The 13,981-nt window shown below is 41.9% G+C and overlaps 1 protein-coding gene across 1 annotated transcript in view; it reads right to left on the reverse strand.

Moving 5' to 3' along the window:
- Positions 1 to 5,613: 5,613 nt before the first annotated feature.
- Positions 5,614 to 13,981, reverse strand: part of treh (trehalase (brush-border membrane glycoprotein)) — a gene marked incomplete at both ends in the record, with an annotated part of 109,198 nt that continues 100,830 nt past the window's right edge. Inside the window, 3 exons of the mRNA XM_079513823.1 lie at positions 5,614 to 5,754; positions 6,870 to 6,923; positions 7,148 to 7,260. Of these exons, the coding sequence (XP_079369949.1) occupies positions 5,614 to 5,754; positions 6,870 to 6,923; positions 7,148 to 7,260 (308 nt within the window). The remainder of the gene's footprint in view (positions 5,755 to 6,869; positions 6,924 to 7,147; positions 7,261 to 13,981) is intronic.

The following is a 13,981-nucleotide window of genomic DNA, read 5'->3' on the forward strand; positions in this document are numbered from 1 at the left end:
CTGCAGACCCCTCCATCTGAACATATAGGCCTGCATACCCCTCCATATGAACATATAGGCCTGCAGACCTCCATCTGAACATATTTGGTGCCAGGGAGAACCACTGCTCTAGTCTAGATCAATCGTCGATTGCTGAACTCACAATCACGTTCTACCAAGAGATGTGGAACTCCATATCCTAAATGTTTAACATTATTATTTTTCATACAAACATAGCTCTGCTGTCGGGAAAACACCTAACTCCAAAATTTATTTTTTTCATGAAATGTTTTAGCAGACAGTTTGAGGGTCCAATGGAGTTAAGAGGTTTTGTCCGAATAACTTTTACTTTTCATTAGTTCAATATAATTTTAACCAACACACAGACGTAAAGGGTGTTCAATAGCATTGATATAATAATAATCAAAAACCTCAAAAATGGAGTTAGGTGGTTTCTCCACGACACCAAGGAATGCATTTTTGTAAATAAAAACACCCATCAATCAATTAGTGTTCGCAGGAATGAATCAGATCTGTAAGGCCTTTACGACAACACTGTTGCTAAAAGATTATAAACACATACTAGTAGTTAAGAATCATACAGGAGTGGGGCACGCCCGTGGGAGAACTACTACACAAGAAGAAAATAAACTATTGCAGTCAAATTGGATACGGTACAAGGACAATTTAAATCACAACTCGCATACACAAAATGATTAGGTCTTTAATACAAGCAACTCAACGACAACTTATTTCTACGCTGCCTCCCTCTCGTCTCGATTTCAAAGGATGCAGAGCAGTTCAATGTTCTTTCACTGACAGTTACTTCTCGCATGAAAATGGATTTCTTTAGAAATCTACTTATAAGGAACAGAGATTGTACAGAGATGATTCTTCTAGACTTATTGATCAGGGGGGCGTGAAAAAGCCTGATATCTCTGGACGGTGTGAAATCGATATTGCTAAGCCATCTCATATTGCTCCAGTATAATGCCTCCGGTTATCCAATCCTTCCAGTTTAGAGGTCAAGTTAAGAGTTGGCCGACTCTCCAAACAATTTAGCTGTACAATCCGGCGCCATCTTACATTTTATGACTATAGATGCTTCATAAGAAGGGAAGCACGTATAACGTACAGCAGGCAGGCCCCAACCCCCCTGCCAGTATGGCCGGGGGGTTGGGGGTTATTGATTAGGCCAAATTGAAAGACAGATAAGTTCTGCCTCCTGGCTGAATCAGAAAAAAAGGCTTGACATTATTTGAGCGGAAAAGCATTTCTCTAGCCTGATTATCAGACTGTAGCTTTCTTGAAGCTTCAGTCTGACATTGTCTCCTGTCTGAGCGATTTCAAGGGGGAGGGGATTAGAATTTCCCTCAACCAGTAGCCATTGGTGTTGTTTTTCCCTCCTTCCTCTGTGTGTTGCGCTGCGTGATGACGCTGAAAACGGGACTCGGCGCTGATTGGTTGTTTGTTAGACCCACCCCCACCACCGATTCTCATTGGATAATACATTTTTGTACCGCAGAAATTATAGGTTCACAGTGCAACACCAGACCAAGAGACTCAGTCCACTCAGAGGAGCTTGGGCTGGATCCAGGCTAGCATTTCTCTGCACTGCAGCAAACTTCACATAAACCAAGCAAAAACAAAAACTGAAAATACATATCCTTTTTGTTTATGTTTTCTTTCGGTCACCTATTCCTGTTTAGAGGTCAGTTGGGCCCACTAACAATGTAGCTACAATTCCACACAGATTGTGTTTTATAACTGCTAATAATAGATTTTTTTGTCAGGTGAAACCTGACATAACAGCTCATGACATGTAAGCGACCTAGTCATCAATGGGAGTCTGCCCCCATGCTCTGAAACGCCGCCTAAGCCAATGGGAGTCTGACCCCATACTCTGAAACGCCGCCAGAAACGCCACCAGCCAAACGCGTAGTTAGTCATGATTGGCTGCCTCCTAAGCTATGACATATGCGCACCGTGGAAGTCTTCTGCACCCAGACCACACTCTGCAACCATAGACATATACAGTATAAACACCACAGTGCGGAGCGGAGATGCACAACAGACACAGCGCTCGTTTCACCTGACAAATATGACTGTCATAATTTCTTGTATATTAACTACTTTCCACCTAACCTACTTTCAAAGTAAAAAAGGTCAATAATAGCCTACAAGCTCACAGTAGATCAGCTATTTTTAAATGTTCTATTGTTCTATTGTTTCTCAATTGCTTAGTGTTAAATTTCATCGACGGGCTAAGACTCGAGAAATTAGGATGGGACCAACAGATCTGGACCAGTCTGGGCTCCACAGCAAATGGAATGGTTTGTTAATTAGGCAAATCCATTAGGCAAGGCACTGCAGGGAAAACAGGCATGGTCCCACAGTGTGAGATTATTGACAGGGTGGTAATTGAAAGGGGGGGAGTGAGTTCTGGGACATCTGTGTTTGCGTAAAAGACTCTCGAGTCTCTCGCTGATCCAACCAACAGAGGACAGACAGCTATATTGTCCGTCCACCAGATGTCCGCCAGTTGCTTTTCCATGGTTTTGTGTGCGGGGGGATTATCGCCGCAGGGCCTGGCGTCCCACGGCACGCAGGACTCGGCGGGTGATGAGCAGTGTTTGTGATGTGTGCCGCAGGGGGCCCGGGAGACGGCCCCACCCCCGATCCAGGCAGAACTAATGAAGCACGGGACCCCCGACAGACCAGAAGATGCGCAGTGCTCCGATTCTAATGCAGTCTTCAGCTCGCTATACCTTATTACCTTTTATACATGGGTGATGCCTTTCGATGAGGCTTCAACGTGATTTTTGGGAGCACTTAATCTCGCATTTCCTTTTGGTTTCTCATTCTGGAAATGATGATAATCAGGCAAATTCACAAAAATCACCGTCCTAAAGCGTTGATATCCTCACAAGTAGGGCTATATAGAAATACGTGTGTGTGTGTGTGTGTGTGTGTGTGTGTGTGTGTGTGTGTGTGTGTGTGTGTGTGTGTGTGTGTGTGTGTTCGTACGCTGTTAGGGCATGGTTTATGCAAATGATATATATAGTTCACCAAAAGGCTCTTAATCCAGCAGTGCATCATACGAATGTGATCTTTGAGCTTGCATGCACCGCTGCTCTCATTGGTCTTTCGCCTCCCGCAGTTGCAGTCAATCTGTGCTGTGCACTCATGCTAAGGAGACTGCTGTGGCGTGAGCCCTGCTGCACCTGCTTGCACCTAGAACACTCACGACAGGATTTCCCTTTAACCCATTTAGACCTTAAAAATTTTAAGTTATTATTTCTAAATCCTAATAGAGAGTATGCGCATGCTTAAAGTGAATGGCACATCGAGTGGCAAATCGAGTGGCAAAGCAACAGGCAAAGTGAGTTTAACATCGTTTAATGTTGTTTAATGCAATCAGATATGACTTTTCTGTGTGGATGTATGGGCTGTCGAGGCCAGAAAGTAGTTTTTTGCCACTCAGTAGGCGTTCCTGCATAACTTCCTGGTTTGATGATGATGTCACGCGCATACCCTCTATAGTTTTCTGAAAAACTATTGCTATATATATCGTCAGTCATAAACCACCTCCATATTTTAACTTTTTGTGCGTTATTTATTTTTTAGTAAATTAACAGCCAAAAAGCATCTCAAGTAGCAGATCTGCAAGCTCGAAACATGGTGCGAAGCAGTTTTGGAAATAACCACCCGACAGACGATATTCAACAAAACTTATAAATGACACTGACGCTTTCCCGGTTTTAACGGGTTAAGAAAATAAGTCCCTCGTTGGCTTTTGTCTGCCAACCTTCTGAATACATATATCGGCTTAATTTCATGCTTGACCTGGTTTGTCATATATGGAAATGGCAAAAGGAGCAATACGTTTCGCCAGGAAGTTCAAAAAGGGTTCAGTCTCTTGGCCTCATTCTGAATAAACAACATTTGTTTAGGTTACGGTTTGCCAATGGGATTCTCAGGTTGGGTTACGGTTGTTTCAAACTATGTGGAAATATGGATCATTAAAAATATATACAATAATAAAAGAACATTCTGTTCATAACATCAACATTGCCGCGGTCAGGCAGGAACCTTGCAACTAATATAATGCAAGTAAATAATGAATGCCCTCTTTCGTCACAAAGAGTGGCAAAAGTTGAGGAAAATATCCTATCTACAACATGTCAGCATCTGCTATTTTCATTATATTTGGATAGTGAAATTGTGAAACAAGTTTTATTTCCTGAAAAGTAACTGTTTTGGACATAAAAGGCATAAAGCAACAATATGCAGTAGACTATTCTTTCAAAAGCAGTGAAGTGAATTCTCTGCTGCACTTTCCGATTGTATCCTTTAGTTGACCCCTTCAAAACAGCTAGAAACAAATTAAAGATGTTATCGTTGCTAAGATTATCGACAGGAGCCCCACTAACAAACATTAGGCCCGTTTACAACCATAGACACCCCCAACACGAGGCTCATTCAAATTCCCGTTGCACATAGGACATGCAAATGCACTCGCTGGGAGTTACAGCAACAGTAGTGCAATAAACAAAGTAATTGGATTAAGTGAATTACCGTTTGTAATGTCAGTTCAATATCAACTGCAAGGCAATGTTCTGATCTGACGGGCATCAAGGAGCGCTAACTGGCCAACGTTAGTGGGGTGGAGAAAGCAAATGCCCTAAACGATCTTTCCCCGGGATCAAGTATCACCTGCCTTGGAGCGCAAATACTAAAATATTCATCAATTGCATTCTTAAGTTATATTACAAAATATGTCTTGCATTGGATCTGTCCAGGCACCGGCAATTAAATGGGCAATAATGTCACTGGGTGTTTTGATTGAATTCTGTAAGTGAGACATCACAGATAAACAGATGCAGTGAGAAGCGGTACTATAATAACAAAAAGAAATTAAAAACATCTCACAGTCACACATTTGTGAAACAACATAAAAGGAGCCCCCCACATTAGCATTCAGGTTCCAAAACTATTAGCAAAATGTACAAAATGATGATGTTTTGGATTACCATTCAAAACGTACAGTACGTATGTACTGTACCTGCTGCTCTACCAGTTGAAGAATTCACAGATTAAGACTTTTATGTATTATACTGTACGAGACCATTAGGGATTTACAGGAGATGCTTCTAGAATCTAGAACATTGTATTCTATTGCTATTTTTGACAAATTCAAATACTCTTACATCTTAACCACGCCCCCTCCCTCACTTCCTTCAAAAGCACACTCAAAACCCAGCTCATCAGGATAGCCTTTCCCAGTTAGTTGAGGTCTAGTTAAGTTAGGATGGATTCCCAACCCATGCTTAACTTTTGATCGATTTTAATCGAATGTATTTTAGTTTTTTCTTATTCAAATAAATTGGTTCCTCCTTATGTAAAGAGATTTTTTTGAACAGCCAATCGACAAGCTTACATAAGCTTGTTGATCTGCTCTTTTCCGGGAAAGCTTTCCCAAAAATGTGGATCCTAGGGTTTAAGTGGTTGAAGTTACAAGCCAAGAGAATGGCATGCTGGGTTCTATGGAATTCAAACACGACTGAAATCAATCATCATGGCGACGTTTTAATCCATGCGTTATGAAGAGCAAATGTGACAAGAAATGGTGTTTCACTGGAGCATGAGGAGGAGAGCTGAGGCAACCAGAGGCAACAGCAGTCCTGAGGACACCTTACTGGTCCCGGACGTCAGATCAGAGCCAAACTGCTCTAAGATCTGGAGGGCCACACCGTTCGTCCAACCGAAGCCCAGCTGAAACACAGCCCACACAGACAGTACATAGCACAGGCTAGAGGTCAGTGGGGGGGGGGGGGGGGGGGGGGGGGGCACTCAACTATTGATTATTGCAGTCATTCGCAAACTCTTTGCGAATGACTCCCAGTTACGCATTAGGCCAAGGACCCCCATTTGATAACATTTTCTATCTATGGCGCATCAATATACATTATAAAACCCTAACTCTGAGAGATACTTAATTACACGACAGTGTCGCATAAATTAAGGGATGATTCAGACACATGAGACCAAACTCCAGGCAAGTAATTAGCACATCAGATTCATCAACCAGAGAAGATGGGAATGAATTTGCCAAATTACCTAGTGTGATTATTACAATGGAAACCTGAACAAACACACAGCTCTCTGTGGTAAGTATGCACGGTACTTGGATATGATTGCAGGTGTGCAACTAGGGTTGCCAACCATCCCTTGAAATAAGGAATTGTCTCTAATTAAGGACACTAAGACGTGTCCTTCTTGAACTGATTAGGGCCACACTTCAATATATGGCACACATATTACAATTAAGTTCAAAATACTCATATACTGTATACCGTATACTATAATACAGGTTGTACTTGTAACTACTTAAATCTCTTTGCCAAAACTAGCCGATCTACAATTATGTTGATTGGCTATGTTTTGGCTAATGTTTCCCCCAGAACATGGACGCTGGGGTTCAAGTGGTTAATATAACATACACAAGCTATACAGTGAGCTTGTCTTTTTCTTGGACAGTCGTAGTAGGAAGTAGTGCAGGTAGGCCTGAATTTCACATAGTTGGCAACCTTAGGTGCAATCTTTTGTTGCACATTTTGTTCATGAAAAATATAGAAAATATCAGATCCACAAGGTGTTGTGAGCAGATCAGCAGATCTGCTATATCTGCTATGTTTGCAAGACACTGTATGATGAGGAAGTATGAAATAATCAAAAAAGGAGCTGCAAGATCATTCTGTTAGATGAAAAGAATCAGCGATAGAATAACCAAAGAAAATTGAGTGATTGGCGTGGATGATTATTTGCATACAAATAGAAGAGAGCGATTTTGGCCGATCGATCAATGCATGTTTTTAATAGAAACATACCTGAACTTCATACTCCCCTCCCCCACCGGGCTTACCATCTCCATTCACATCATACTGTCGAAGAAACAAACTCATAAGGCTCATTGCAGTTTCCTTTGTCAAGCGACCACAAAGTACTTATTTTAATTATTTATTTTAATTACTTATTAAACAACTTAGTTCCGACCAAGCAATATGATTGGCTGAAATACTCTCCAGCTCTGTGTGTGTGTGTGTGTGTGTGTGTGTGTGTGTGTGTGTGTGTGTGTGTGTGTGCGCGCGTGCGTGTGCGTGTCTACCTTTTCAAACATGGCTTCATATTTGGCGAACGCCCGCCAGTTTGTCCTGATCCACTTCTGAGCTAAGTCCAATGCCATCCGTTTGGTCTCATCTGACGGCAGTTTGGACAAACCTGCAAATAAAAACAAGAAACAATGATTTCTCCTCCACATACACATGTCTTAGAACCCTGACAGACAGACAGACAGACAGACAGACAGACAGACAGACAGATAAAATTACTGTGACGCTGTAATGCATTTAGCTGGGGACCCCCTGGAATCCCCCTCCCCTGGGGCTCACTTTGAGAACCACTGCTCTACCCATTCAGCTATGGCTGCCTTACAATCATTTTCAAAATGTTCAAAATCGTCCAAACATTTTTTAAATTAGCTGATCTACAAGCTCACGGCTGAGCACTTTTGAATACTAGTCATTCTTATACGTTCCCTAAATACTAATAGTGAACTTATACTGAGAAAAAGAGGAACTAACCAGGTGCTCAACGGAGATAGCAAAACGTGATAAGTGAACAGTGAACTTATACTGTTCCTTATTTTGCTGGGGACCCTCTGGAACCCACTCACGGCCCCCTGGGCGTCCACAGATCACACTTTTAGAGTTCTCAACCTTTTTGGCTGGGGCACCCCGGAAATGCTTTAGCTATGTCTCGTGACGTTCAATCAGAAGTGTGACAAGCTGAACTCCACTGCCAACGGAGAAGAATTATCCATTCTGGATACTGTATCAGGATACAGCCTACAATTGCAGCTGGAAGGCTATTACAAACAGTTTCATTACTGCAATGTCCTAACCCCTTCAGAATTCATGAAATCATTGGGCAGCGCTTTGGCATTAGTAATCCATTATTAATTAAAAATGAACATGGACACTGGTCGCCCTGGCTACTGAAGAGCCCTTACTAGGCCTGCTGTCACAATTATTACACAATCAGCTCATCACGATTACGTGTGCCAATTATTTTTGCTTTCATCTGTATAAAAATAGCTGGATGAAATTAACAGAAATTCTGTACTTCAACCACTATTTTGTCATTGGCGTCCAGCAGAAACCTTGCATATTTAACCTTTTTATATTTTCCAATAAATTAAACCCCTACTTCGTCATACAAGAGTGTCGCACAAAAGTAGTGAGAAATGTCAGTATTTTTAAAACCATAATAACAGCGACGATGTCCATGTTTTGCGTCCATGATCTTTCAACCTGCCTATTTCGGGTATTTAGGTGATATTAAAAACGTTTTGAAAAATGTTCAGAAATAGCAAAGATATCTCGATGTTAATTAAATGTCAATTTTTTATTTATTTTTTACTTTTTGAAATTATACAATGATTAAGATCATTAAGATGTGACCTATATTTTCATTACGGGTCATTGTCAGTCACTTCTTTGTTGCCATCCATAGCCTAAGTGTGCAGACTGTGCACACAATGTTTTAATGTTGTTACATTAAGGCTATTGAGTTCCATTACCTGCCACCGCATGACAGCCTCTCAACTTTCGCTACTCACCAATACAAAGAGAATGTGATGAAAAAAAGCTTACTTTCTCCGGTGGACACATTCTGAGTCCCCCACCACACGTATAAAATGCACTTTGGCCAGAAAATGATTTTCTTTCAAGTGATTTTTGATTACCTGACTTTTACTTGTAACTGTGAGTGTTTCTACATTGATTGCAGTATTGATACTTTTACCCAAGTAAAAAGTAGTGGTGGGCATAGATTAATGTTTTAATCCAGATCCTGGAGTTAATATAGATTAAAATGGCTCATTTGAACTCCGCTGAAGGCGTTCAAAATATGTGTGCGCTACCTAAATAATGACCAGACTTTGACCCAGTCTTTGAAAATGGGTTTCTCAGGCCAGGTGGCCCATTATAGACCAAGAGCCCCAATTATGGATACCGTATAGTAGCCCGGGCTGTTAATATGCAAAATCGATTCGGACCCCGTGCGTTTAAAAGGAACCAACTAATTTCTAGTCATGGTGCAGTGGGGGAGAGGAGAGCGGGCTTATAGTGGCTGTCCCAGTGGCCGTATAGGGCTAGTCTCCCATTGGCGCGTTTTGACCTTTCTAGCGATGAAAAAAGCGCATCGGCGCGTTTTGACCTTTCTAGCGATGAAAAAAGCGCATCGGCGCGTTTTGACCATTCTAGCGATGAAAAAAGCGCATCGTCGCGTTTTGACCTTTCTAGCGATGAAAAAAGCTTTTGACCTTTCTAGCGATGAAAAAAGCGCATCGTCGCGTTTTGACCATTCTAGCGATGAAAAAAGCGCATCGTCGCGTTTTGACCTTTCTAGCGATGAAAAAAGCTTTTGACCTTTCTAGCGATGAAAAAAGCGCATCGGCGCGTTTTGACCTTTCTAGCGATGAAAAAAGCGCATCGTGGCGTTTTGACCTTTCTAGCGATGAAAAAAGCGCATCGTCGCGTTTTGACCTTTCTAGCGATGAAAAAAGCGCATCGTGGCGTTTTGACCTTTCTAGCGATGAAAAAAGCGCATCGTCGCGTTTTGACCTTTCTAGCGATGAAAAAAGCGCATCGTCGCCTATTGACCTTTCTAGCGATGAAAAAAGCGCATCGTGGCGTTTTGACCTTTCTAGCGATGAAAAAAGCGCATCGTGGCGTTTTGACCTTTCTAGCGATGAAAAAAGCGCATCGTGGCGTTTTGACCTTTCTAGCGATGAAAAAAGCGCATCGTGGCGTTTTGACCTTTCTAGCGATGAAAAAAGCGCATCGTGGCGTTTTGACCTTTCTAGCGATGAAAAAAGCGCATCGTGGCGCTTTGACCTTTCTAGCGATGAAAAAAGCGCATCGTGGCGTTTTGACCATTCTAGCGATGAAAAAAGCGCATCGTCGCGTTTTGACCTTTCTAGCGATGAAAAAAGCGCATCGTGGCGTTTCGACCTTTCTAGCGATGAAAAAAGCGCATCGTGGCGTTTTGACCTTTCTAGCGATGAAAAAAGCGCATCGTGGCGTATTGACCTTTCTAGCGATGAAAAAAGCGCATCGTGGGGTTTTGACCTTTCTAGCGATGAAAAAAGCGCATCGTGGCGTTTTGACCTTTCTAGCGATGAAAAAAGCGCATCGTGGCGTTTTGACCTTTCTAGCGAAAAATGATGAAAAAAGCGCATCGTGGCGTTTTGACCTTTCTAGCGAAAAATGATGAAAAAAGCGCATTGTGGCGTTTTGACCTTTCTAGCGAAAAATGATGAAAAAAGCGCATCGTGGCGTTTTGACCTTTCTAGCGAAAAATGATGAAAAAAGCGCATCGTGGCGTTTTGACCTTTCTAGCGAAAAATGATGAAAAAGGCGCATCGTGGCGTTTTGACCTTTCTAGCGAAAAATGATGAAAAAAGCGCATCGTGGCGTTTTGACCTTTCTAGCGAAAAATGATGAAAAAAGCGCATCGTGGCGTTTTGACCTTTCTAGCGAAAAATGATGAAAAAGGCGCATCGTGGCGTTTTGACCTTTCTAGCGAAAAATGATGAAAAAAGCGCATCGTGGCGTTTTGACCTTTCTAGCGAAAAATGATGAAAAATGCGCATCGTGGCGTTTTGACCTTTCTAGCGAAAAATTATGAAAAAAGCGCATCGTGGCGTTTTGACCTTTCTAGCGATGAAAAAAGCGCATCGTGGCGTATTGACCTTTCTAGCGATGAAAAAAGCGCATCGTGGGGTTTTGACCTTTCTAGCGATGAAAAAAGCGCATCGTGGCGTTTTGACCTTTCTAGCGATGAAAAAAGCGCATCGTGGCGTTTTGACCTTTCTAGCGAAAAATGATGAAAAAAGCGCATCGTGGCGTTTTGACCTTTCTAGCGAAAAATGATGAAAAAAGCGCATCGTGGCGTTTTGACCTTTCTAGCGAAAAATGATGAAAAAAGCGCATCGTGGCGTTTTGACCTTTCTAGCGAAAAATGATGAAAAAAGCGCATCGTGGCGTTTTGACCTTTCTAGCGAAAAATGATGAAAAAAGCGCATCGTGGCATTTTGACCTTTCTAGCGAAAAATGATGAAAAAAGCGCATCGTGGCGTTTTGACCTTTCTAGCGAAAAATGATGAAAACAGTTTTGACCTTTCTAGCGATGAAAGGTCAAAGGTCAAAAGGTGAAAGGTCAAAAGGTAAAAGGTCAAAAGGTGAAAGGTCAAAAGGTCAAAGGTCAAAAGGTGAAAAAAGCGCATCGTGGCGTTTTGACCTTTCTAGCGATGAAAAAAGCGCATCGTGGCGTTTTGACCTTTCTAGCGAAAAATTATGAAAAAAGCGCATCGTGGCGTTTTGACCTTTCTAGCGAAAAATGATGAAAAAAGCGCATCGTGGCGTTTTGACCTTTCTAGCGAAAAATGATGAAAAAAGCGCATCGTGGCGTTTTGACCTTTCTAGCGAAAAATGATGAAAAAGGCGCATCGTGGCGTTTTGACCTTTCTAGCGAAAAATGATGAAAAAAGCGCATCGTGGCGTTTTGACCTTTCTAGCGAAAAATGATGAAAAAAGCGCATCGTGGCATTTTGACCTTTCTAGCGAAAAATGATGAAAAAAGCGCATCGTGGCGTTTTGACCTTTCTAGCGAAAAATTATGAAAAAAGCGCATCGTGGCGTTTTGACCTTTCTAGCGAAAAATGATGAAAAAAGCGCATCGTGGCGTTTTGACCTTTCTAGCGAAAAATGATGAAAAAAGCGCATCGTGGTGTTTTGACCTTTCTAGCGAAAAATGATGAAAAAGGCGCATCGTGGCGTTTTGACCTTTCTAGCGAAAAATGATGAAAAAAGCGCATCGTGGCGTTTTGACCTTTCTAGCGAAAAATGATGAAAAAAGCGCATCGTGGCATTTTGACCTTTCTAGCGAAAAATGATGAAAAAAGCGCATCGTGGCGTTTTGACCTTTCTAGCGAAAAATGATGAAAACAGTTTTGACCTTTCTAGCGATGAAAGGTCAAAGGTCAAAAGGTGAAAGGTCAAAAGGTCAAAAGGTGAAAGGTCAAAAGGTCAAAGGTCAAAAGGTGAAAAAAGCGCATCGTGGCGTTTTGACCTTTCTAGCGATGAAAAAAGCGCATCGTGGCGTTTTGACCTTTCTAGCGAAAAATGATGAAAAAAGCGCATCGTGGCGTTTTGACCTTTCTAGCGAAAAATGATGAAAAAAGCGCATCGTGGCGTTTTGACCTTTCTAGCGAAAAATGATGAAAAAAGCGCATCGTGGCGTTTTGACCTTTCTAGCGAAAAATGATGAAAAAAGCGCATCGTGGCGTTTTGACCTTTCTAGCGAAAAATGATGAAAAAAGCGCATCGTGGCGTTTTGACCTTTCTAGCGAAAAATGATGAAAACAGTTTTGACCTTTCTAGCGATGAAAGGTCAAAGGTCAAAAGGTCAAAGGTCAAAAGGTGAAAGGTCAAAAGGTCAAAGGTCAAAAGGTGAAAGGTCAAAGGTCAAAAGGTGAAAAAGCGCATCGTGGCGTTTTGACCTTTCGAGCGATGAAAAAAGCGCATCGTGGCGTTTTGACCTTTCTAGCGAAAAATGATGAAAAAAGCGCATCGTGGCGTTTTGACCTTTCTAGCGAAAAATGATGAAAAAAGCGCATCGTGGCGTTTTGACCTTTCTAGCGAAAAATGATGAAAAATGCGCATCGTGGCGTTTTGACCTTTCTAGCGAAAAATTATGAAAAAAGCGCATCGTGGCGTTTTGACCTTTCTAGCGATGAAAAAAGCGCATCGTGGCGTATTGACCTTTCTAGCGATGAAAAAAGCGCATCGTGGGGTTTTGACCTTTCTAGCGATGAAAAAAGCGCATCGTGGCGTTTTGACCTTTCTAGCGATGAAAAAAGCGCATCGTGGCGTTTTGACCTTTCTAGCGAAAAATGATGAAAAAAGCGCATCGTGGCGTTTTGACCTTTCTAGCGAAAAATTATGAAAAAAGCGCATCGTGGCGTTTTGACCTTTCTAGCGAAAAATGATGAAAAAAGCGCATCGTGGCGTTTTGACCTTTCTAGCGAAAAATGATGAAAACAGTTTTGACCTTTCTAGCGATGAAAGGTCAAAGGTCAAAAGGTGAAAGGTCAAAAGGTCAAAGGTCAAAAGGTCAAAAGGTCAAAGGTCAAGGTGAAAAAAAGCGCATCGTGGCGTTTTGACCTTTCTAGCGAAAAATGATGAAAAAAGCGCATCGTGGCGTTTTGACCTTTCTAGCGAAAAATGATGAAAAAAGCGCATCGTGGCGTTTTGACCTTTCTAGCGAAAAATGATGAAAAAAGCGCATCGTGGCGTTTTGACCTTTCTAGCGAAAAATGTTGAAAAATGCGCATCGTGGCGTTTTGACCTTTCTAGCGATGAAAAAAGCGCATCGTGGCGTATTGACCTTTCTAGCGATGAAAAAAGCGCATCGTGGGGTTTTGACCTTTCTAGCGATGAAAAAAGCGCATCGTGGCGTTTTGACCTTTCTAGCGATGAAAAAAGCGCATCGTGGCGTTTTGACCTTTCTAGCGATGAAAAAAGCGCATCGTGGCGTTTTGACCTTTCTAGCGAAAAATGATGAAAAAAGCGCATCGTGGCGTTTTGACCTTTCTAGCGAAAAATGATGAAAAAAGCGCATCGTGGCGTTTTGACCTTTCTAGCGAAAAATGATGAAAAAAGCGCATCGTGGCGTTTTGACCTTTCTAGCGAAAAATGATGAAAAAAGCGCATCGTGGCGTTTTGACCTTTCTAGCGAAAAATGATGAAAAAAGCACATTGTGGCGTTTTGACCTTTCTAGCGAAAAATGATGAAAAAAGCGCATCGTGGCGTTTTGACCTTTCTAGCGAAAAATGTTGAAAAATGTGCATCGTGGCGTTTTGACCTTTCTAGCGAA

Source organism: Electrona antarctica (assembly GCF_951216825.1).
Source record: "Electrona antarctica genome assembly, chromosome: 11".
Taxonomy (NCBI): domain Eukaryota; kingdom Metazoa; phylum Chordata; class Actinopteri; order Myctophiformes; family Myctophidae; genus Electrona; species Electrona antarctica.